At 36.1% G+C, this 22,487-nt stretch overlaps 1 protein-coding gene across 2 annotated transcripts; it reads right to left on the bottom strand.

Moving 5' to 3' along the window:
* Positions 1-4,063: 4,063 nt before the first annotated feature.
* Positions 4,064-12,705, bottom strand: LOC131330560 (external alternative NAD(P)H-ubiquinone oxidoreductase B1, mitochondrial). Of its 2 annotated transcripts, XM_058364183.1 has the most exons (10): positions 12,379-12,705; positions 10,442-10,718; positions 9,882-10,088; positions 9,401-9,651; positions 8,668-8,887; positions 8,368-8,472; positions 5,788-6,051; positions 5,353-5,474; positions 4,686-4,805; positions 4,064-4,576 (listed from the first exon to the last, which is right to left on the bottom strand). In XM_058364183.1, the coding sequence occupies exons 1-10, from the start codon at positions 12,456-12,458 to the stop codon at positions 4,489-4,491; spliced, it is 1,734 nt and encodes a 577-aa protein (XP_058220166.1). In that variant the 5' UTR covers positions 12,459-12,705; the 3' UTR covers positions 4,064-4,488. The 2 variants fall into 2 exon arrangements, with proteins under 2 accessions (XP_058220166.1, XP_058220167.1); XM_058364184.1 differs by lacking the exon at positions 12,379-12,705 and having other exon boundaries at positions 10,355-10,486.
* Positions 12,706-22,487: the final 9,782 nt, after the last annotated feature.

The raw sequence follows: 22,487 nt of genomic DNA, 5'->3' as shown, positions 1-22,487 counted from the left end.
AAAAATGATAATTGTACAATCTTTTGCCCATTAACTTTTCGAATTAACACTAAATAAGGGAAAACGCAAAATAAAATACCTGACTCTTATTTTGCGGCGTTAGGTAACATTTTTATTTTCTATTTTTTTATTTTTGTAAAAACCAGAAAGTAGAATCATGTTTAAAAAAAAATTAGTCGGCAAAAGAAGATATTTTGATAAGAAAATAAATTCTTTCACTTTTCCACCGCCGCCTTTTTCGATCCTCGTACTGTGTGTTAATTGTTAATCTGAACCGTTCATCTTGTAGACCCCACATAATAATATTCAACGCAAAAAATGAATTTGATCGAATATCGATAGGAGTATCAAAAATTGAATTTTACTTCGCAAAATGGACAGTTTATCGTTATTATTATTGATGACAAAATCAAATCGTCCATTTTATAAACCAAAATTCAAATTTTGATATATCTATCAACTTCCGATCAAGCTGATTTTTTGCATGATAATACTAGACTATGGGTCTTAAAATATAAACGGTTCAGATTATAACAATAGACGTTCGGTGGAGCCAAGAAAGGACAGTGGTGGAAAAGTGAGATTTTATACTGGTAATGGATAGAATTTATTCTCTTTTAATAAAAACAACGGTCTTGCTATTGTGAGCTGACGATAAGCACATTATAAGATAAGGAAAACACGTATTTTTGTGTATTTTGTATACCCTTTAATACACATTCAGTTTATGGGTGGCAAATTGAACCCAGACCCATTAACAAATTCAGACCCATCAACTAGAAAATAGACCCAACCCAACCCATTTATTAGTTGAGTAAGAATGAGTTCAAACCCAGCTAACCCATTATTAATTGGGTCATAATTGGACATCAATTGGGTCAACTTAAATGACCCAATGGGCAATGAAAGTAACCCACCAAATTTCATCTCTTAATTTGTCTCTTTTGCAATTGGGAAGTGGAGGAGTACGGCCCCCCCCTCCCTCCCTCTCTCTCTCTCTCTCTCTCTCTCTCTCTCCCCGCCTCCCCCCCGCACCCACCCCCCCCCCCCCCCCCCCCCCCAAATCTCCTGGAGCGCTCTCTCTCTCTCTCTCCCCCCATCCCAACCCAAATCTCCAGGAGCTCTCTCTCTCTCCCTCTCTCTCCTCCTCCTCCTCCCCCCCAATCTCCAGGAGCATGGCTTTCTCTCTCTTTTATTAGATTGGAGAATGGCTTTCTCTCTCTTTTATTCAATTATTTTGTGTTAAATCACACGCGTCCAAAAATATTTTGAATGGTTCGAATTAAAAATCAATTGTAACCGGTAATAATTAAAAACACATCTCATCCATTAATTGTGCGAATGGACCCGTGAAATTGTGTTTCGCCATGAATAAATTTCTCTCATGGTACTCCCGCAAAAGGTTTGGATTAAAAAATTGACTTATTTTTTTGTCCTTATTCAAATTTTTTTTGCATTTTTTTTGTTTTGTGTCGTATTTTTGTGACTTATTAATTTGTTTTGATGAGAGGAATCAAAAAAGTAAAAAAATTTGATCGAAACTTATAATTTTTTGAATAAAGACAAAAAAAAATCAATAAGACAAAAAAAATTACTTATTCTCGTCTTTTTGAAAAAATTTATGAGTTTCGATCATAATTTTTTTTTACTTTTCTAATTTTTCGATCATAATTTTTAGTATATATGTAATTGGGTTAATGGGCGGGTCGGGTTTGCTTTAAAATAAATGGGTCGGGTTGGGTATGAATAATTAGACTTATAGTTAATGGGTCTAAATGGGTCAATGACCCATTAAAGACCCAACCTACTAACAACTTACCCAATTTGACCCAAACCCGCCCGTTTGCCACCCCTAACATTCACACACTCACTATTGTCAGCCCATACGGCTGATTTTAGAATTTTCCGTGAAACCTAAAAGGGAAAATGATGGCCCAGAACGTATTTTGATAATTAATACCCGTCAAAGACATGCTAAGAATATTTGTTAATGCTAAAAATGTTCTTAACATAAATTAATTATCAAAACACGTCCTTGACCGTCATTTTCCCAAACAACCTTTGCCGCTACTCTAACCCTAACAACCCTTGCCGCTACCATCTCACCACCGGCCACCACCTGCAGAAAACCTACCACCACCAGAAAAACCCATCATGGCCGAGAATAAAAGAAAACAACCGACGCTGGCACGACGGCCATAGACGCTGCAGACCCACACGATTCCAATGATGACCGTCAAGATCCTGCCGGAGCAAATCTCACGAATGACCTGAGAGAGGGCAAAACACAAAAAACATGTTTGGTAACCTCCGTCTGCATTTGTTTGTTCATTTTCATTATTTCACACACCTTAAAAAATTGTACAAAAACATAAAACTTGTTTGGGAATATTAAAGTGTCGAATTCCCATTTTCTAAAGTAGTTATTGATCTAATAAATATAGCAATCAATATTTCAAATTGTTCACAACACACGTCACACGCTATACATAGCGATATAAAAAGTTGTTTCCTTGTAAAAGAGATCATGACTAGTCTATATAAATTTTAAAACTTGATTTATAAATCTCAATATTCTAAAAATTGATTCAACGATTGTACATATCTTATGAAGTACCCAAGCATTTCATTCTAAACTCATGACCCAATTGAATGGAGATCAGTTATTAAATGATATATTGCTATGGCACACAATTAATAAAAAGGCATAAATAGAGAAAATTTATTGGAGACCGTGTCCAAAAATTTTTGACATTCCAAAACGAACGAAGGCATGATTCTATCAACTAATTTTTTGAAAATATGAAACGTCGTTTGGGGCTTGTTTAGATTAAATTCATCACACATCCAACACGTAAGATTACGTAAAATAAAATTAAAAAAAAAATCATTCATGAAAATTCCAATACCTAAGATTTTATGTCAGATTTTGACCCCGCTATGCAAGATTTTCACCTCGGCCGTTGCTTTTATGGACCCTTTTTGGAGGGCTCATTTAGATGTTTGGTCCCCAATGTACTGGGCACGTTTCATTTTGGTCTCTAACTTAACAATTGTAAATATTTGGTCTATGAAACTTCTAATTTCTGTTTAATAGGTCCCAAACCAAGGCACCATTTATTTTGCCCGTTTCATGCAGGAGCAATATAGGCATTTTGAAATATAACTCATCCAAGAATGACGTATTTACCTTTTCGGTCCCTAGTTTATAAGGCGAGTGATATTTTAGTCCCAGAAACCAATTGTAGAAATCGAGTCCCGAAGTTTGGAATTTGCGGTTACGAAGTCCTAACTCCGAAGGAGTTGGGATTCTTTCTGTCAAACGCAGCAGCATTTTGGGGATCCATCACAAATTATTGGAGCACATAAAGGCGCATCTTTCTTCTCCTCGATGCAAACACCTCCTTTTTAAAAATCTCGAAAAGTTTATTTTTTCTCAACATCTCAAATTCACCCTCCCCGCCGCGACCTTTGGGTGGTGGATTTCTCTCTCTTCTCTCTGTGTTCTCTCTACCCTTGTCTCATGTACAAACATGGCAGCAACGAATGAGGAGTTGAGACTGCTAGGGCGGAGAAGAGAGGTCACAACAGAGGCAGCAAAGTATTAGTACTACAGTAGCTTTTGTTGTTTCCAAACAATTACTTGTAATGCAATTTTCATAACCAAATTGAAATTTGCACAAAAGAGTTTACACAACTCGTTACATCATTATTCACGACACTTGTGTTTCATTTTTCCGTTTTCACAACGCAACCTAAATGGAAGCGAAAACAGCAAGAACCAAATTTTCCAGATAACGAAAAACTTGAGTGCTCACAAACGATTTTTACGAACACTTGTAATAGAAAACTAGAAATCAACATACTGACTTCAAACATAGGCTATCCTCAACGAAAAAGGGAAGAAAAAAAATTACTAAATTATCTCATGCAATAGCTGCTCCTGAAAAATGAGTACCCGGAAAAAAAACGAAAGGAAAAAAATATCGAAATAGCAGCTGAGTACGCTCCTGAAATCCGTTAAATGTAGGGACTAGGGATGTCCCCAACCGTAAATAAGAGGGAACCAAAACTAAGTCGGTTAAATAAATGAGTGCAAAAACCCAAAAAATCATTGTGCATGTAAATCATGCTTCTCTAGTTCTGAAAGAATGAGAGATACATAGGTAGATTTCAACACTAGTGGGACTCGAGTAAATATTGTTCGAGTAGTTACATAACTCAAACTAACAACAGAAAACTCCGGACAGCAAACAGCGCTGTGTTCATGAGCATCATTAACAGCATCATTTTTGCAGTACGGGCATTACAACTAATCGTAGAAAATAATTGAGTGCATTGCACGACACCTACTTGTTGAACACTCAATGAGAGAGAGAGAGATAGAGAGCATATACATCGGATTGGGAGCTGGATTTTCTCTGCACATGCGCGAAAACAGCATGCCTCTGGAAAAAGAAACTAGAGTTTGATTGTCACCTCAGAATCTCAGATACGGCTTGAATCTCTCCCGAAAATGAATCTCCTCGTCCAATCAAATACCACTAAGATCCTCGTGCGCCAACTGACTTGTTTGCTGAATGTTGAAAAAACAAAATGGCATAAATGAGTTAGATTCACTAACATTTTCTGCTCTAGCTCTAACGAAAGCACACGCAATTCAAGCTGCAGTAAGTGATCATCACCTTGCATAAACAGAATACCACAGCCACTGGGTGCTATGACCCATTGAAACCCAGTCTCCAGGCAGTTCTGCTGCTGCCTGCTCTCCACCAAGGGGAGCAAATTGGCCTAGATGCTTGTACCTTGTGAGCAAAAGTTGCCATCAAGCCACAAGTTATGAAATAATAAAAGTAAATGGCAGGGAAAAATATATGAACAAGATTTTGTCATGCATATACGGTTTAATGAAATTTGGCGCCATAACCTTTAGTGGAGAATGAAAAGAACTAAAGACAAGAAAAAATATATGAAAGTTGGCTTAAAAGCATTTTCCAAACTCGTCTAATCCTCTGTTGGAGAACACGAAACAGATGGCTCGCCGGCCTCTGCCTAACAGTGATTGACAGCGCTTACATCAAGTCGTACTACACAGTCAAGGGGAAAAAAGGCATCCCATTGAAAGTAAACAATAAGACTGCAGCATACTTATGATGATTCAACCCAACTGCTTTAGGTCTTTCAACGAATGACCAAAGATCTGAACAGAGGACTAACCGACTAAGAAATCACGTTAACCAGAGTAAATTATATAGGAAGTTCTTGGCAGATTAATCTGTTAATGATCCCTTAAACAAAAGTACAGTCAAAATGATAATCCAAAAGCAATTGATAATCCAATAGTATGATTACCGAAAGGGACGGAATTGATGCCGTCCAACACCTGTAAAGCGGCGAGGGCCTTCAGGACTAGTTTCACACTTCTCCCTAAGGTTAAAGCACCTAGAAAGATATGCACCTTGTTGAGCAGCAACCTAAGATGCCAAAATCCAGCAGGATCAAGAGGTTTCCACATTCTCCTTGGCCACAGAAAGCGACAAAACACTACGGCAGTGTTTGAGAGGTTGACTGGAATGAAGCTGGAATGGAATTATCATTTCTTGCAACACTTGTTTCGATGTTTGACTTGCTAAAAATCAACTGAGTGTATGCCAAGATGGAATCGTCATTCACCGATTAGCTGAATGGCCATTCCATCTGGCAAGCATTCCATTCGTGCCCAAATCATTCTAGCGCACCAAACACTAGCATAAGAAGTTATTAGCAAAGAAATCAACAGCTAAAGACCTGAGCAGTTGCCGGAAGACTCTTTGTCTGAGAGTCAACAAGACAAAGTGCTGACTTGAACTCTTCGTAATTAACTTCTTCTCTTTCATTTCCCATTGTAGCTTGCAAGAGACTTCTGATATCAGGTAGGTGGTTTCTCTTTAAATAGAGGTCTACTTGGGGGTACCTTTCAAGGATGTCATCAATCACGTCTTCAAACTCTTCCATGGTCAGGGTGCCAGAAATGTCCTTGTCCGCAGCCTTAAATATGTTCAACATATCTACCTAAAATGGTAGAGATATCAAATAAATGCAGCATTGTAAGAATATGAAGTACAATGATCGAGGATGACGCGCTCGATTAAGCGTAATCTCATTTCAAGGACAATGAACCAGAATAACCAGAAGAGACTTCTGAATGTACGAGCCATATGTGGTTCATTCATATTGTCTGAAATATCACCTCCACATCCTTGCAAAAGACATTCGTGTAGAATAACCTATGTTTCTGAACCATTCATCTATCTAATAAAACAGAAGGGTGTTTGTCCTATGTGGCACCTTTGTCCTATGTGGCACCCATGTGGCACCTATTATGCACATGCACACACGTTCACACATGCTGGTACACACGTTCACAAATGAAAAATGTTATTAAAAAATTAAGTGCTTTATTTTTTAATCCGGTTGAATCCAGTGCGAAGATTTTATTATCCTACTTGGTCATAATAAAATTTTGTTTCTAAGTCCTTTCAACGAGCATCCTAAGACTTTTTATTTAGTTTCATGACTCTCTTAGGGTGCCCATTGAAATCTCTTCGAGCCAAAATTCAATTATGACTATTTAAGATAAAAATTATCAGAAAAATAAGATTTTCGCACTGGTTCAATCGGATTTTGAAAATTAGAACACTTAATATTTTAACTATATATTTTTAATATATAATATATTAAAAATGTGATTAAAAATTTAAGTGCTCCATTTTTCAATCTGGTTGAACCGGTGCGAAGATTTTGTTTTTATGATCATTTTATCCTACTTGGTCATAATAAATTTTTGTCTCTAAGTCCTTTCAATAAGTATCCTAAGACTCTTTATTTAATTTCATGACTCTCTTAGGCAGCCTATTGAAAGCCCTTCGAGCCAAAATTCCATTATGACTATTTAAGATAAAATTATCAAAAAAACTTCATCCAAAATTTGAACCTCACCCATCCCCACGCGTATTCTCCTCCCTTGAACACACTCCACACCCCCCCCCCCCCCCCCCGAAGCAACCCGGACTCTCCCTAATGTGCCACGACTACGTATTGGTCTCTAGCGACACCACCGTACTCTTTCAAATCGTTCTCTAGATGAAACTGGGAGTCTTCGTTGTTGAGGTTTCGAAGCCCCTAGCTGTGGTTTTTGTGAGGTTTGAATTGCTCCTTATTTTCTGTCTTTTTTTTCATTTAAAGGACGTTCACATCGATTTCGCCACTGTCACCACTTCCATTGCTCTCAGAGGAAACCGGGAGGCTTGATTTCTTGGACTCCATTCAGCCCATTGATTTTGTGTCGGATTCTCAAGTAAGAAATCGGTTTCTATGGTTTTTGTGAGGTTTGAATTGCTCCTTATTTTCTGTCTTTTTTTTCAGTTAAATGACGTTCACATCGATTTCGCCACCGTCACCACTTCCGTTGCTCTCAGAGGAAATCGGGAGGCTTGATTTCTTGGACTCCATTCAGCCCATTGATTTTGTATCGGGTTCTCAAGTAAGAAATCGGTTTCTCTCTCCTCTTCGTTAAATGAGTTCACTTGAGGTTGTTCTCGAGTTTTCAATTGATTGGAGATTTTTTCTTTCTTTCTTACTGTTTGCTTGGAATTTGAAGGAATTACAGATAAATGAGTACTCACCACCTGTTTGTAAAAAGGCCACTTTTACGATTGAACATACGTGATGGTCTAGCCTTGGTCTGTTTGGTTTGTGATTTCTGGAAATAAGTTTCTCCTTATTTTAGAAAATAATTTGATTTATCTTATTTAGTTTTTCTATTCTCTTACCATTTCCAATCAGCAAAAGAAAAGGCCTAAGAGTGAATTCTGTAAGCAAGTTGATAGTTCATTGTAGCTAGCTTAAATGTATAGTTGGGGGAGTGCCGTAAGTACGGGTAATTCTCTTTCGTGCCACTAAAAAGAGGATCACATACTACACACTAATGAATCGATAGTGTTTGAGCCACTAGCTAGCAAGTGCCGTAGGCACGGGCAATTCCAACCGGCGTGCGTAGTGCCGTAGGCACGGGTAAGCACTAGTCTTATATAAAACAGGGCACAGTATGACACCATAAACTGTGCTCTCGACATGTTATCATGGTTCTACTTAGTTTGATATGGTCTTCTGACAGCATATTAAACCCTTACTCTTGAGGGAGGTCATGATATATATGTATGCATGAACTTTTCGTAGACATATCTGCAATTATATGCGGAATCGCCATAGTTCGTGAGATTTAGTAGAAAGGTAGTGATCGATTTATGTCACAGACTCGTGAATAATCAGGCGCGTCATTTGGCATTTTAGCTAATCGAATAACAAATGAAGTACAAGCTTACTCACCATTATTTTACGTTGATCTATAGTAGCACAATCTCCAAGTGCATACACCTCTTCGCATCCTTTTACTCGTAACCACTCATCAGTCGCCAGAACCCGTCTGTTACCCTGCAAACAGACAAAACCGCAAACTATAACTAAGAAAATTTGCCTATTCACAAATTGTCAATGTACTCAGCCGTACAAAATCTCAGAAGATGTATTGCCATGCATCAAGAGAAGCTAATCTTAGAGACCGAAAGATTGGTAATGAGTGGATAAAGACATCTATAATCCAGAAAATTTGAAGGACAAAATAACAACCTGGCCAATTTGTTCCATGAAGCTCTTCACAACTGGACGGGGACCAACGCCAGTTGACCAAAGCACCATTCCATGGGGCACAGAAAAAACCTCGCCACTTGACTTCATCTTCATGTTTATAAATTTATCAGAAACATTTACAACGCGAGATCCTGTCAAAACTTCAATGCCATCTCTTCGAAATTTTTGTTCAGCAAATGAACTGATTCTTTCATCAAATCTACAGAGACGGGAAAAGGCTTGGTCAGTTCTGAGCTCAACTTTTATTGCAAGATTGCACTTTAGAGTAGAGAAACAATCATGTGAAGAAAATTAGATGAGCTACACTAATTGATAAGACTTAAGAAAACTTGACTGGATCATGGATTTGATATACACCTTATATATAACAGATACTTGAAGTAATACTAATACACAACGGAAAATCCCAAAGGGAGGCTGGACCAGGAAAAGTACTTAATAATTACAGATGTACAAAGCAAAGGAAACCTCATAATTTACTTTTTGAAATTAAATAATCCTAATAGTTCAAATATATAGCACGTGATAAATGATATAGGACTATCTCATTTTCAATGCATTCAAGAGAAGGGCCAAAGAAGTCGTTGATCAAAGTAGTAGTAAGATTGAGATCCAAAAAACAAGTAGTACTAGTAAGATTTATTAGGATACCATAGTGCTCATTTTGAGAAAATAAAACACCAACTTAAAGCTGGTAATCTTCAATTCTTACGTGTTTAAGATATGATCTCCAGATTGAATCACTGATATTTTCACTAGATCTTTAACCGAAGGATATAACTTGATCAAGTCTTCCCGGACAAAGTCATGCAGTTCTGCAGCAAATTCCACTCCAGTTGGACCGCCACCGACAATAATAAAATGGAGATTTGTCCGCCGCTCTTCCTCACTCAGGTCCGGGAGTACAGCCTTTTCGAAACAATCTATCACAGTTCTACGGATCCTTTGAGCATCCTCTACCTCCTGCAGGAAATGTTGTATTATCTTTTTAGTTTTGGAAACCTCCAAACTTGCAAAAGAGCTTAATAGGATTTCACCATTATTCTCTCATCGAGAGTTTTGGTCTTACTATCATTTCAAAATAAGGGGCATATAACAAGTTGGAGGGAAAATAAAGAGGATCCATCTCTAATATCATACATGTACATATAATGGAAATTCTGGATAAACCATCCTCAATGAACCAAGGATACCTTCAGAAAATGGCAATACTCCAAGACACCAGGTGTGTTAAAAGTATTTACTTCTGCTCCTATCGCAATGACCAAGTAGTCATACTCTAAACTGAATTCATTATTTCCCACCATATTCTCATCCAGATTAGACTTGCAGAATATTTTTTTGTTAGCTGCATCTATTTTGAGACATTCTGCTTCCCAAAAGTTGATTTCTCCGCTTCTCTGTCAGGTAAGAAACAGAAATGCATCAGCACTGTAACGTACGATAAATTGTGCACAAAATATTCTGAAATTTCCATGCAGCAAGGTCAACTTAACCCAGAGAAAACTGTAGCGAGCACTCATCGTGAGCTCAGGAAACCAAAGGGTGTTGACTAGAGTGCGAGTATAATTTTCCCAACTTTCTCCAAACAATATGCATGAAAACTGAAGCTGAGTTATATAGTTGATTTGTTTTCTCAGTAATCTTATGCAGAATATATACCCACCAAAAAATATTTGTACTGAATCATGGTATCCAATCATTTCCACCAAGAATGCTCTGAAAATTTTCTGATGCATAAAGTCAAACTGACCTTCTTTATCATATTCCGAATGGGCTCCACAATGCTTCGTGCCTCCACTGTTCCGCATGTGACGCTGGGGAGCAAAGGAGTGAATGCGAAGTAGTTACGAGGGGAAACTACCTGAACATCATATTTTGAGATGTCCAGATCTTTTAGAAAACTGGTACCAGCCCAGCCTGTCCCAAGCACCACCACCCTCTTCTTCTTGCATTCTGTTTGGCTAAGCTCAACATTTGGTCTATCAGTTTCTGCTTGCGACTCCGAATATGCCAAGAGACTTCCACTACTGCAGTGATTACCATTTATAAGAACTAAGAAGTGAAATGCAAAAAACAGATGACTAAAACTGAATCGTAGATTCTCCATTCACCGAGAAACTGGCTATTAGTATTCTTGCCTGTCAAGTTCAACTGGAATATCAAATCAAGCCAATCTCCTCAGCAAGACCCAGCAGGGCAACACATTTTTTTAGGGATAAAAATGTTTTATATTATGAGACTTCAGCTATTAAATCAACCCAGTCCTCTTTAAAAAGAAAATTTTCAGTAAAGAGGTACGAGGGATAAGGTAGACCATGGATTCTAGCTCTTTCAAGGTAAGTGAGACTAACGTGGATAGAGCTATCTTATATCCGAAACCACGAGGAACATATAATAATCAAAAATCTCCAATTCCATGAGTCCCCACGAAGGAATGAAAAACTAAATAAAAATCATCCACTGTCAATGTGATTTCCTTTTTCCGTGTCTATTGCCTTGATCTTTGGGGCATCAAGTGGTCGATTTTCATGTCTGCATTCAGGAGACTTACCTTCGAAGTTGGACACTATGTAAACAGTTGATTTAAGCAGAAAATCGATGTGGTCCTCTTCAAAGAGAAACATACATCCAAGTAACAAATCTTCATCTAAAGGAGACTGAAGAGGAACTGGTGCTTGCACCAAGGGATAGAAACTCAGACACACAGAAACAATGAAACAAGTTGAATGGCAGACCAACCAAATCGGTTCTTGTGGCCTTAGGCTAAAGTATTTTATTTGGGATTAATGGAGGGAAAGGAAAGATAAAGGAAGAGACGAAAAGGAAAGGACTTAATAAATTTTACTATTCTTTGGTGACCCCATCAATATCTTTTTCCTTGAAAATCCCTCACATTGATCCAAGTACAGTTTGTTGTTCTACCAAGGACATGCCAAGGCTTTGGTACAGATCTATCACATGTTATAATGTATTACAAAATGCAAAAGGAAAAGGAAAATTTGTGGTCAAACAGTACCCCAAGAGAAATAATAAACAAAACCAATTTGAAGCCGGATCAACTTCCATTGATGGCTCACATGACTAATTATCCATTTTAAGAAAAAAAAACAATATCCACTTCGCAAATTCAAGAGGGAAAAAATTACTTCTGTTTTTATAAAACAAAACATTATTTAACTCACACAATATTTCTGTTTCCTGCTAATTAGATGAAGATCAAAACTCTAAACCATCAAACCTCCCATCGTGGTCTTCCAAGTACAGAAAAAGATTCTTACGAAAAAGTAGATCTGATTAATCCCTTTTGACCCAACTGAAAAAATAAATCCCATCACATCACTAGGCATTACGTGTTGAAACATCAAAACGGAGAAAAAGAATCAAACAAAAGTTGAGCGTAGAACAAAACACGGGTATTCAATAACGAAAAGATTAAGCAAAAAGAAAGGGTAGATCTAATAAATTTGAACAAACAGGAAAAAAGATACCATCACTATTCATGACAGGGTGAAACTTCAAAAGCCAGAAAAGAAACAAACAAAAGTGGGTCTACAAACCAAAGATAGGTGTTCCAATAACGAAAAGAAAACAACCCAACTACTCAATTCACATTGGAATATCATGAAAATGTGGATCGGATTAACAAGAAATGAAAAGAAAACAAAAAGGGATCAGGAGATTCAGAACCTGGCAGAGAAGAGAACCAGGAGTTTAGAGCAGGTGGAGTTGCCATGGATCACTCTGTTGATGAACGAGAAGACAGTCATGTTTTCGTTTGCCTGAATTGTTGGAGAGCTCCTCTTCAGAGGCAGAGACCAAAAGTGTATGAAACGTAGATGCAGATGCAAAATGCCTTTTTTTTTTTTGGGTACTTCGGGATATAAAAATGTAGTTATGTGTGAATCTCGGTTTGGTTTAGTTTATGGATGAGAGCTGTTTTTTCAGACCTGTTTAGATTAGATATTTCTGCTTCTGCTAACGTGGGGCAAGCCTTTTTAGTTTTGCTTCCACACTGTCAGGACTACTACTCTACTCCTTATTTAACTGGAGTTTAAGGTGGAGCATTTTTTTTTAGGGGGGTTGCTCCTGAACCGAGGGATCCCGCGGTGCAGTCTGCACTGCACGGCTATAGGTTGGCGATTCTATTATTCATTTTGGTGATGGACGGCTTGAATTTTAATCAAAAGAATGTACGGTTCAAATCAATATAAGTTTAGATTAAATTCAAGTCATCGATGCTGAAATGAACGGCCGGATCGGCAGCCTAACAAACCCTGTAGGATTTCTCATTCTGTGGCTCCTCTGCAGTTAGAGGTGGTTCTACACGGGCTACAGTTCCACCGTTTCGGACACAATTTCGTCTTCACATCGATGGTCGAATGCACTCATATTACATATCTTGGTAGGTAGAATGACCGTGTAAGAAATCAAGTTGAGCAAATTCCATCGAATACTCAATCGGAGAATATTTATTTTGACAAAAATAAGTTGTCGGCACAATAGTTTAAATTAAAGAACCATTTTATAAGATAAGTATGCTTTCATCAGTTATTGAATGATATGCAATCAACTTGATATTTTATGTCAACATTCTACTCAATGAAATTTATAAGCTTGGAAAGGGTGGAACATTATTAAAGCAACTGCTCTGGATAGCATCACCGTTACCCAAAGATGAGGTCAAAGGGAAGAGTTAAAGTTTAGATAAAGGTCGCTTTCCAAATCGTTAGTGTTCACTGCCTCTTTTTAGTTCCACAAATCTATACTCCCCCGTTTACATTTAATAATTTCTTTCGAAAGTTCGTACCACTTTTCAATAGATTATATATTGTAAGTTATAATGTATTATGTGATTTTAAAAATATTATCTTATAGATTATAAAAATTTAGCAAACAAGATTTACGGTTGTGCTATTATCCGCCTTCTGGGCGGAGTCTAAAATTAAACTTTCTCGCCGTCCAATGCATAACTGACACCCCAGTCTTCTGTCTTCTTTTACCCTATTTAAAACAAGTCATTCATGCTTCTGAACTAACAATTATACCCTTTACTTTTATGTTAATCTTATAAGTGAACTAGAGTTTGTCCGTATCTGAAGGCACGGCGCAATATGAGATCTAATTAGTTGCAATTGTGCAATTAATATTATTGAGAGAGAGAGACGAAGAGCCGTAAGATTTATGGAGCAAATCAATGGTTAGAATTTATATAGAGATAAGATTCAAAAACCGTTCTCCCGTATTATAAGTAAATTGGCGAAATGATTGTGATTTAGGCACTCCAAAATTTGATGGAGGAGCTTCAAAATTGAACGGTGTTAATATACAAAACGACATTGTTTTAGAACATTTTCATCAATTTTTGGAGTACTAAAATCAATTTCTTTAGTGAAATTCATACACTATCGATGCGCAGGTGGGTTCGGATTAAAAAGTTGAGTGACTTATTTTTTTGTCCTTATTAAAAAAAATTGCATTCGTTTGTTTTGCGTCAAAATTTTGTGACTTAATCGAAAAAGTAAAAAAAAATTGATCGAAACTCATAATTTTTTGAATAAAGAAAAAAATAAGTCAATAAGACAATTTTTTTTTTACTTATTTTTTTCTTTTTTAAAAAATTTATGAGTTTCGACCAAAATTTTTACTTTTCCGATTCTTCTCACCGATATGAATCAATAAGTCTCAAAAGTTTGATTCAAAACTAACAAATACGATTTTTTTTTTGAATAAAGACAAAAAAAATTACTATTCTACTTTTCAATCCAAATCACCATTTAGAGTCCCAACGGAGCGATTCAAAAATTGAATGGGTCCGTAAAAAATCAGCTCAATCTGCTATGGGAACCGATGGGTTGAAGTATTGATCCCCTTGTTCGCCCACCTTAAATCTCACATAAAGAAATTGAATTGTCAAATAATTTTTTGACGTTACTTTAAGAAATTAACTCAATCGACTAATTATAAGCGCTTCAATCAATTATTCATTTCTTCATTTAATGGTCTTCAAATCTTAATAAATTTCCAACTGATTTAATTGTCTAATTTTTTTAATTAGAATTAGAAATATAAATTAAAACTAATGATGAAACTGATTTTTGTGGACAATTTGAAAATTTTGGGCTCCACGCAAGTGGGAGATAGAATTAAGTTCTAGGATTAGTCAAGATAAGCGTAAGCAAGTCCGAACATCTAAATTATAAAAAAATTTGAATCTGAATCAACGAGGAATGTTGGCGAAGGTTGAAATATTGAATACATTTAGAAAAAAACAGAGAACATATGGAAGGAAACGTCGAAGTGGAGTGGGTTGTTATGTCTTGTGAATTCTACGGGGACGGGTCTCCAAATGGGTGTGCTTGGAGCAGTACTATCTTTTGCTAGGGGAGGGGAGTAGTGGTTAATTTGGTCATTTAAGTCTGAAAGATAAGCATTTCAGTACCGCTTGACAGGTGTACTGGGCTGACGACAAATTCTATGAAAAACTGGGCGCGTGTATCTCACTATCCTCCACCCTTTGGGCTGATTTTAGCATTTGTCAAAGTTCAAAATTGAGGCTAGAGAAGTAGGAGTAGATTCTGATCAAAAAAAAAAAGTAGGAGTAGAAAACTAGGTAAATTGCTAATCCCCCCTGACACATCCCCCGGCCCTACCTCCTTTTTCCCATTATACCCCCGCCTCTCTCTCTCTCTCTTTTCTTTTTTTCTTTTTTTACCGTTTGTTTCTTCTTCTTCTTTTTTTCTTTTTTTTTCTTTTTCTTTTTTTTTTTCGTTTTTTTTTCAATTTCGTTTTTTTTTTCATTTTATTTCCTTTTCTTTCTTTTCAGTTTGAATTTTTTTTTCTTTTTAATAATAGGTTCAAGTCTAATTCTAGGCTTTGTAAAGTAATTGAGAGAAAAAAAAGTGTTTCAATTAATCATGTTTATCCGACCGTTTTATTTTTATTTTTTTGTCCTTTATAGATTAAAAAATATAGTTACTAAAATAAGTGTTTCAATTTTCAATCCGTTTGAACCGGCGCAAAGTTGTTATTTTTTTGATCATTTCATCCTAAATGGTCCTAATAAATTTGTGACTCCAAGGCCTTTCAATGGACACCCTAAGAGAGTTTTGAAACTAAATAATGAGTCTTAGGGTATTTGTTGAAAGGCTTTAAACCAAAAAATTCATTATGACCATTTAAAATAAAATAATTAAAAAAAACGATCCTTGCTCTGATTTAACTGAATTGAAAATTAAAGCACTTAATTCTTCAATTATATTTTTAAATATACAAAGGGTGTATTTATAGAAATTAAATAAATGAGGTATAAGTAAATAAAAAATTAAATTAAGGATCAAAAAAAAAATTCTCTCTCCTCCTCGCTTCAGTTCCTGTCTCCTCTTTTCAGGTTATGCATATTTTTTAAAAAGGTGTTCTGGAACAGGGTCCGCTCTCCAATCTTCATAGACTGTTTTAGACAGTTTGTAAGTTTGAACTAATGGTCATAATTAATTTTTTTGAACCAACGGGCAACTTTGAACCAATGTTTAATTTTTTTAACTTTTTAGACAGTTTATATATTTAAAAATATAGTTAAAAAATTAAGTGTTCCAAATTTTAATATATTTAAACCGGTGGAAAGATTTTATTTTTTTAATCATTTTATTCTAGATGGTCATAATTGAATTTTGACTCTAGAACTCTCATTGAATAGCCTTAAGAAAGTCTTAGAATCAAATATCTATTAGGGCTAATCAATGAGAGCTACAAAGTTAAAATTTAATTATGATCATTTAGGATAAAATAATCAAAAAATTAAAATCTTTCTACCGGTTCAAACGGATTGAAATTTGGAACACTTAATTTTTTTAACATTTTCAAACAGTTTATATATTTAAAAATATAGTTAAAAAATTAAGTGTTCCAAATTTCAATCCGTCTGAACCAGTGGAAAGATTTTAGTTTCCTAATCATTCTATCCTAAATGGCCATAATTAAATTTTGACTTTGGGGCTCTCGTTGATTAGCCCTAAGAGATATTTGATTCTATGAGTTCAAAAATTCATTATGACCATTAAAGATAAAATGATAAAGAAAACAAGATCTTTTCACCAATTCAACCGGATTAAAAATTGGAACACTAAAATAATTTTAAATAAATAAAAAAGAAAAAATATAGAGGAACCGGAAAGAAAAGGAAAAAAAAAGAAAGAAAGAAGAAACTGGAAAGAAGGAAGGAAGGAAAGAAAGAAAGGAAGAAAAGGAAGAGAGAGAGAGAGAGAGAGGGGGAGAGAGGGGGTAATTTCGGGAAAGGGAGGTGGGGCCGGGGAGGGGGGTGTGTCAGGGGGGGGAGTAGCAGCTCTCGAAAACTAGTAGGTGTATCTGGCTTTAAGAATCTTGGACAGTCCAAACTGAAGTGATTCCATTAAAATATAGTACTACCTGTTAGATTTGACTAGTGAGAATGTACCTACACGCCGGATTCTACAAAAAGTTGTTCCCGAAAGTAAAAAATTTATAGATTTTTATTTGTAGTTGAAAAATTATTAAATATTTTTAGTAGTGAATAAATTATTGAAAAATGTCAAATTATTTTTGATAATGAATTAGTTGTTGATAGGTTTGTGAATAGAGTTACTGTAATAAAAACAGTTTTCCTTGATAATTTTTTTGTTAGTTGTAACGAGATGATAAAATACTGAAACTTTTTTGAAACAAGATGGTTAAATGCGTTAAATTTTTAATATTTTTTATTAGTGGAACGGAGCCACGACCCCATTTCAAAACACCTTCTTAAAAAATATGTACTTATTTTACATTTTCAAATTCAAAAATAATGTAACTGAAAATTAATTTTTTAATTTTTTTTACACCGTATAAAATATTTCAATGAGATCTATCAAACAAAATTCATGTTAAAATAAAAATTATTTGTATAAGCACTTAATTTTTGAGTTTGAAATTACTTTTTTAAAAAATAAATACTTATTTTCCTTCCCGAAAAAAGGGTCTAACTCTTTTTCTTTTTTTTTTTTGGAACTAGGGGTCTTAGACTGATGGAAAGTTTGATTCCCAAGTACTAGGACTTTTCAATCAGTTTTTTTTTAGACAGTCACTTTTCAATCAGTTGTCCTGTGCATTTTTCTGCTACTCCGTATTTTGTTGAGTTTAGGTCGCTGGTATCAAAGATATCCATTGGATCTAGCTTCTCTGCAGTTCAACTGCAGAAAATTCATGCAGTTGTATTAAAGTTGTTTATTTTTATATTTAATGATTTAGATTTAAAAAATAAATTTGGGAAATTTTTTTTTATTTAATCTCAATCGTTAAAAATACCATTCGACGGTTGAGAACACTCTAACCGCACCTCTTCAGTCCAAACGGTTTGAAATGCATCACAATTCTCTTGCTTCAAATACTTGGAAAGTCCAGTTCAGTGAACTATTGCTTCAACCCAGTTTAGTGATTCCAATAATATACTTATAAGATTTGACCAGTGACAATGTTTTGTGAGTCACCTAGGCCAACTTGACTAGTGAAAAGGTTTTATTCCCAAGTACTTGGATATTGCAATAACAAAAAAAAAGACTTTGGGTTGTTGCTGTGCAATAATTAGGTGCACAGTACTGTATTGCGCATTTTTGAGTCGTCAGATTGTGCATCCGATTACTTGGATCTTATCTCAGAAAAAAAAACGATCGAGAGTTGTTTATTGACGAGATGAGATCCGAGCCGTCAAATGCACGATCCGATGGCTCGGAGGTACACTACACAGTTCTATGCATACCACTGCACAGCATCATCCTCCAATTGAAAAAAAAGCCCGATGGTTTTTACTATTTTTGTTTATTTTATGTGGCCTATTTTTCCTGTTTGATTAAGAGAGAGATATTCTCTCATATTGTCAACTCTATCCAAAGCCCAAACGTTAATTTCACTATTGCCATAAGGTATTAACTGTTCATCATCCCTCTTACCTATGGCTTTAGATTTCTTATGATCAACTATATAGCACAGAAATGAGACTTTTCTTACAGATTGAACCCAAAAAAAGATTATATATATATAGACATCAAGAAACTTCGCAGTCAATAGAAGAAACATTCACTTGCAATATTTTTTAATTTGTTGTGTTACGCAAAATTTCACATCTAAAACAGAAACTAAAAAGGCGGGAAAAAAGGGTGAAAGAATAGGTTAGTAGAAGCTAAGGTCAAATATTATAGTAGCAAGAATTATTTTTAAGACTTTTTTTTTTTTGTTGCAAACGCAATAATTTAAAATTTTAAAATACAATCGAAAAATGAAAGAATAAGTTAGGAGACGGAAATGCCAAATCTTATAAGAATTATGTTAAGAAAACGTAACTTTAGTGGTTGAGACGTTCTTTTTCAAGGCCTGGGCAATGATAAATTGATACCATTGCACCCTTCATCCTATATTGTTCGTCTGTTCTCAAAATTCTAACTTATATTATAGTTTCATTACGCTATTATATTTTTCAATACCTTGTTATCCTCGAACGGGAAATGAGACATCATTATTCTATGGTTTTTACCTTCTAATATTACTCCATTTGAAAATGAATGTCCGTTAATTTTTGAAGAGGAATTATATTTTGAGAATTACAAAAAATAAAAGAATAGATCGAGGGAGAGAAAAGGTTCACGATGTTTAAAACAACCCCCCACCCGGCCCCCCGAAAAAAAAAAAAGGTGCATGTTAAGCTTAATTAAACATAAACATGCCCTTCTTAGAAGGACAATGATTATTATCAAATGTGGTAAGAAAAGTACCGAGTTTCTACCAATGAAAAATGGAAAAAATTTAGGCGTGTTTTGCAAGTCGTTCACACTAATCAACAAGTTTCAACATTTTACCGGCCATCTCCTTCGCACTAACAAAAAAATTATTAGCAACAACTTCTTTTTCAAAAACTTTTTCACTTACATATCTATCAACAACTTATTCATTAGTGAAAACAACTTGACGTTTTTTGCTAACTTATTCACTATCGAAAACAACCAAACAACTCTTTGAACAACAAAGGAAATTCTTCAAGTTTTCCTTAGTGGAACCCCAGAAAAGATTTTGAAGGATAGAACAGGACATATTGGCCGTGGATGACAATGAATGAGTGGGCCAGATTAAAGGACCACAGCTTCTCTAATTGGTCAAGCATGTAGGAAAAATTAGTGAGAACACCAACACCTCCTATAGTGCTCAGTAGTAGGAGAAATCAAAAGGTATATATATCGGGTCTTCAGGTATTTGGGCCTCTTGTCTTGCTTTCTATTAGACGAAACTCTAGGGATGGCAATCTCGACCGACCCGTTCGAACCCGCATCATTCCCCGTCCCGAAAATTCCCTAACTTTGGAGATTCGTTTGGGAATTGGGTAGGGTATGGGGAATTTTAAAAAAAAAATTCGGGGATCGGGTAGGAGACGGGGATAGGTCTGTCCCCGCCCCAAACCCTACCCGTCCCCGTTCGTTACCCTCCCCGCCCCGTCCCCGAATTCCCGAAATATATATATATATATATATATATATATATATATATATATATATATATATATATATATATATATATAATGTGATAAATATAGCCGTTCTTGATACCTTACTTTATTTTATTTTGTTGGCTTTTCTAATTCTGTTTGTAGAACTTTGTTGGCTTCTAACTCTTGGCCAACCGACAACCATTACTAGTACTGTTTCCTCGGCCCTTTTCCCTGAAAAAAAATACAAAACAATCCAAGTCCTTTCGGCTTTCACATGCTAGTATATGCTACTAGGTGCTGAAATTGTGAAATACAGGTACCCAAATTCCGAATCCCCGTTTTGGATCCCCGTTTCCCGTTTGGGTCAGAGATGGAGGAAAAAAACAAATCCCTATTGGGGATCGGGTCGAGGATGGGGATCGGGTAAGGAGTAATGGGTAGGGGGTGGAGGTAGTACCCCGTCCCTGACCCGTCCCCATTGCCATCCCTAAGAAACTCTTTTTACCGCAGGGACACATGTAAAGACTTCTGCTATGAAAAGGCTTGTGATACGAATAGGCTCTCGATATGGTTAAGCGATCCTTTTAGTATATTTCATCCGATCGCTATAATAGAGAATTTGTTCTGAAGGTCTTTTCGCTATCCAAATTATTTTGCCTTTTTTCCTCTTTCAATCGACGAAGATAGCTCCAGTGGCCCTCGCTTCTGCCTCCATTAGGTGGTGATAGCCCCTAGCTTTCCCTCCCACGCTTCCCTTAAATAGATGTCATACGCAGTAGGCGATGTATTTCGTAGTTTCTTCCTTCGCGATTACATGGTAGAATTAGCGTGAGCGGTAGATATACTCGACTAGACGAGAATTATTCAATGCTTCTAGGACATCCTAACCCCAATTTCCACAACTCATTTAGTGAGGCTCAAAAACAGGTGTGTTGACCCATCCAAATATGCGGTAGAAAAGGCCATGAGGCATCACGTGGTAGTGTCCTAGCGGCACTTAATAATCTCTCCAACTACATAGTTGAGGAGCCCCGTGAAAATGTTTTTGTCTTCCGTTATTGTTTTCTGTTCTTAATTATCTTTGTGCATTGCTTAGCAAAAAAACAAAAAAAAAAAACTTTGCGCGTTGTGTGTTTTTGCTTTCCCCAATTTTCTCAATAAAAGTGCTTTATGAATTGGTATTGGTCCTCACTATGAGTAATTGGTATTACTACATCATGTAATGCGGCTCGAATTTAATCCGAACTCTTATAAATCCTAGTCATTCATTGTTCAAATGAAAATCTAAGCCGTCTATTGTTCAAATAAAAATTCAAGCCTTCCATGCAGCCAGATTGACCGCACTTCATGCACTACAGCACCCCGGATCCACATTTATGATCACGACTGGACATCGCTCTCGATGAGTAATTTCTTTGATTTTTGTCCTTTGAAAACGTGAATCATGGAATTTCAGTGTGTAGTAAACACTCACCCGATAAAACGTAGTTTCCCGTTATGCTTTCTCCACAAATGAATTTTTAACTTCGCAATAACGAAACAAGCAAGGTGGAGCCCAAGCACCTTCACATCAGCCAATATGTACACCAGTGACAACCACCCCTAAACATAATTTCCCTCACTCCCCACGTGTAACTCGTGAGAATCCCGAGTTTGATCAAGTGAGCATGATAAAAAAAAACTAAAGACTTGCTCTCCAAAAGGTTGTAAGTTCGAATCTCTCGAAGGCCAAAGTTTTATTTGGATTAGAATTTGAAATTTTTTTTGAAAAATAGTAGAGATAATAAGTGGAGAGAGATAGAGAGGAAAATGCTGAGAGTATGAGAAATCTAGGGGGAATCTTTTGAAAAATTCTTTTTAAGTTGCAAAGAGAACAAAGCGCAAATGTTTCAAAATCTTGGGACCACTAAGGTTTGTCCAGTCGTTAACTTAAGAGCCCTTAGTCGAGATGCGCACAAGCTCACTCGAATAACCAGTTAACTAAAAAGAAAAAAAAAAACTCACGACTCGTGAGTGGGGATAGGAATCTTTTTGTGGCGGACTCCTCATTGACATGGGGATCCCAAATTCTCAGTCCACCGAGGCTCACAACTTATATTTTCAACTCATATTCCAAAAGAGAATTACACAAATAGGCTGAACCTCATAGTTCCTACCTAGATCTGTCAACGGACTGGATTAGATCCGCCCAATTCGAATCCATTCGGAAATTCTGTTTTTCACTTCCATTCTGAAAATCTCGGTGTGTGTTGTTGAAGAGCTACGGATTTAGTTCCATGCTCAGGTATTGAATTGCTTCTGGTTCTTGTTTACT

The sequence above is a fragment of the Rhododendron vialii genome, chromosome 6a (genome assembly GCF_030253575.1).
Source record: "Rhododendron vialii isolate Sample 1 chromosome 6a, ASM3025357v1".
Lineage (NCBI taxonomy): Eukaryota > Viridiplantae > Streptophyta > Magnoliopsida > Ericales > Ericaceae > Rhododendron > Rhododendron vialii.
Note: the sequence above shows the minus strand (reverse complement) of the source record. Positions and strands in the feature narration are given on the sequence as shown.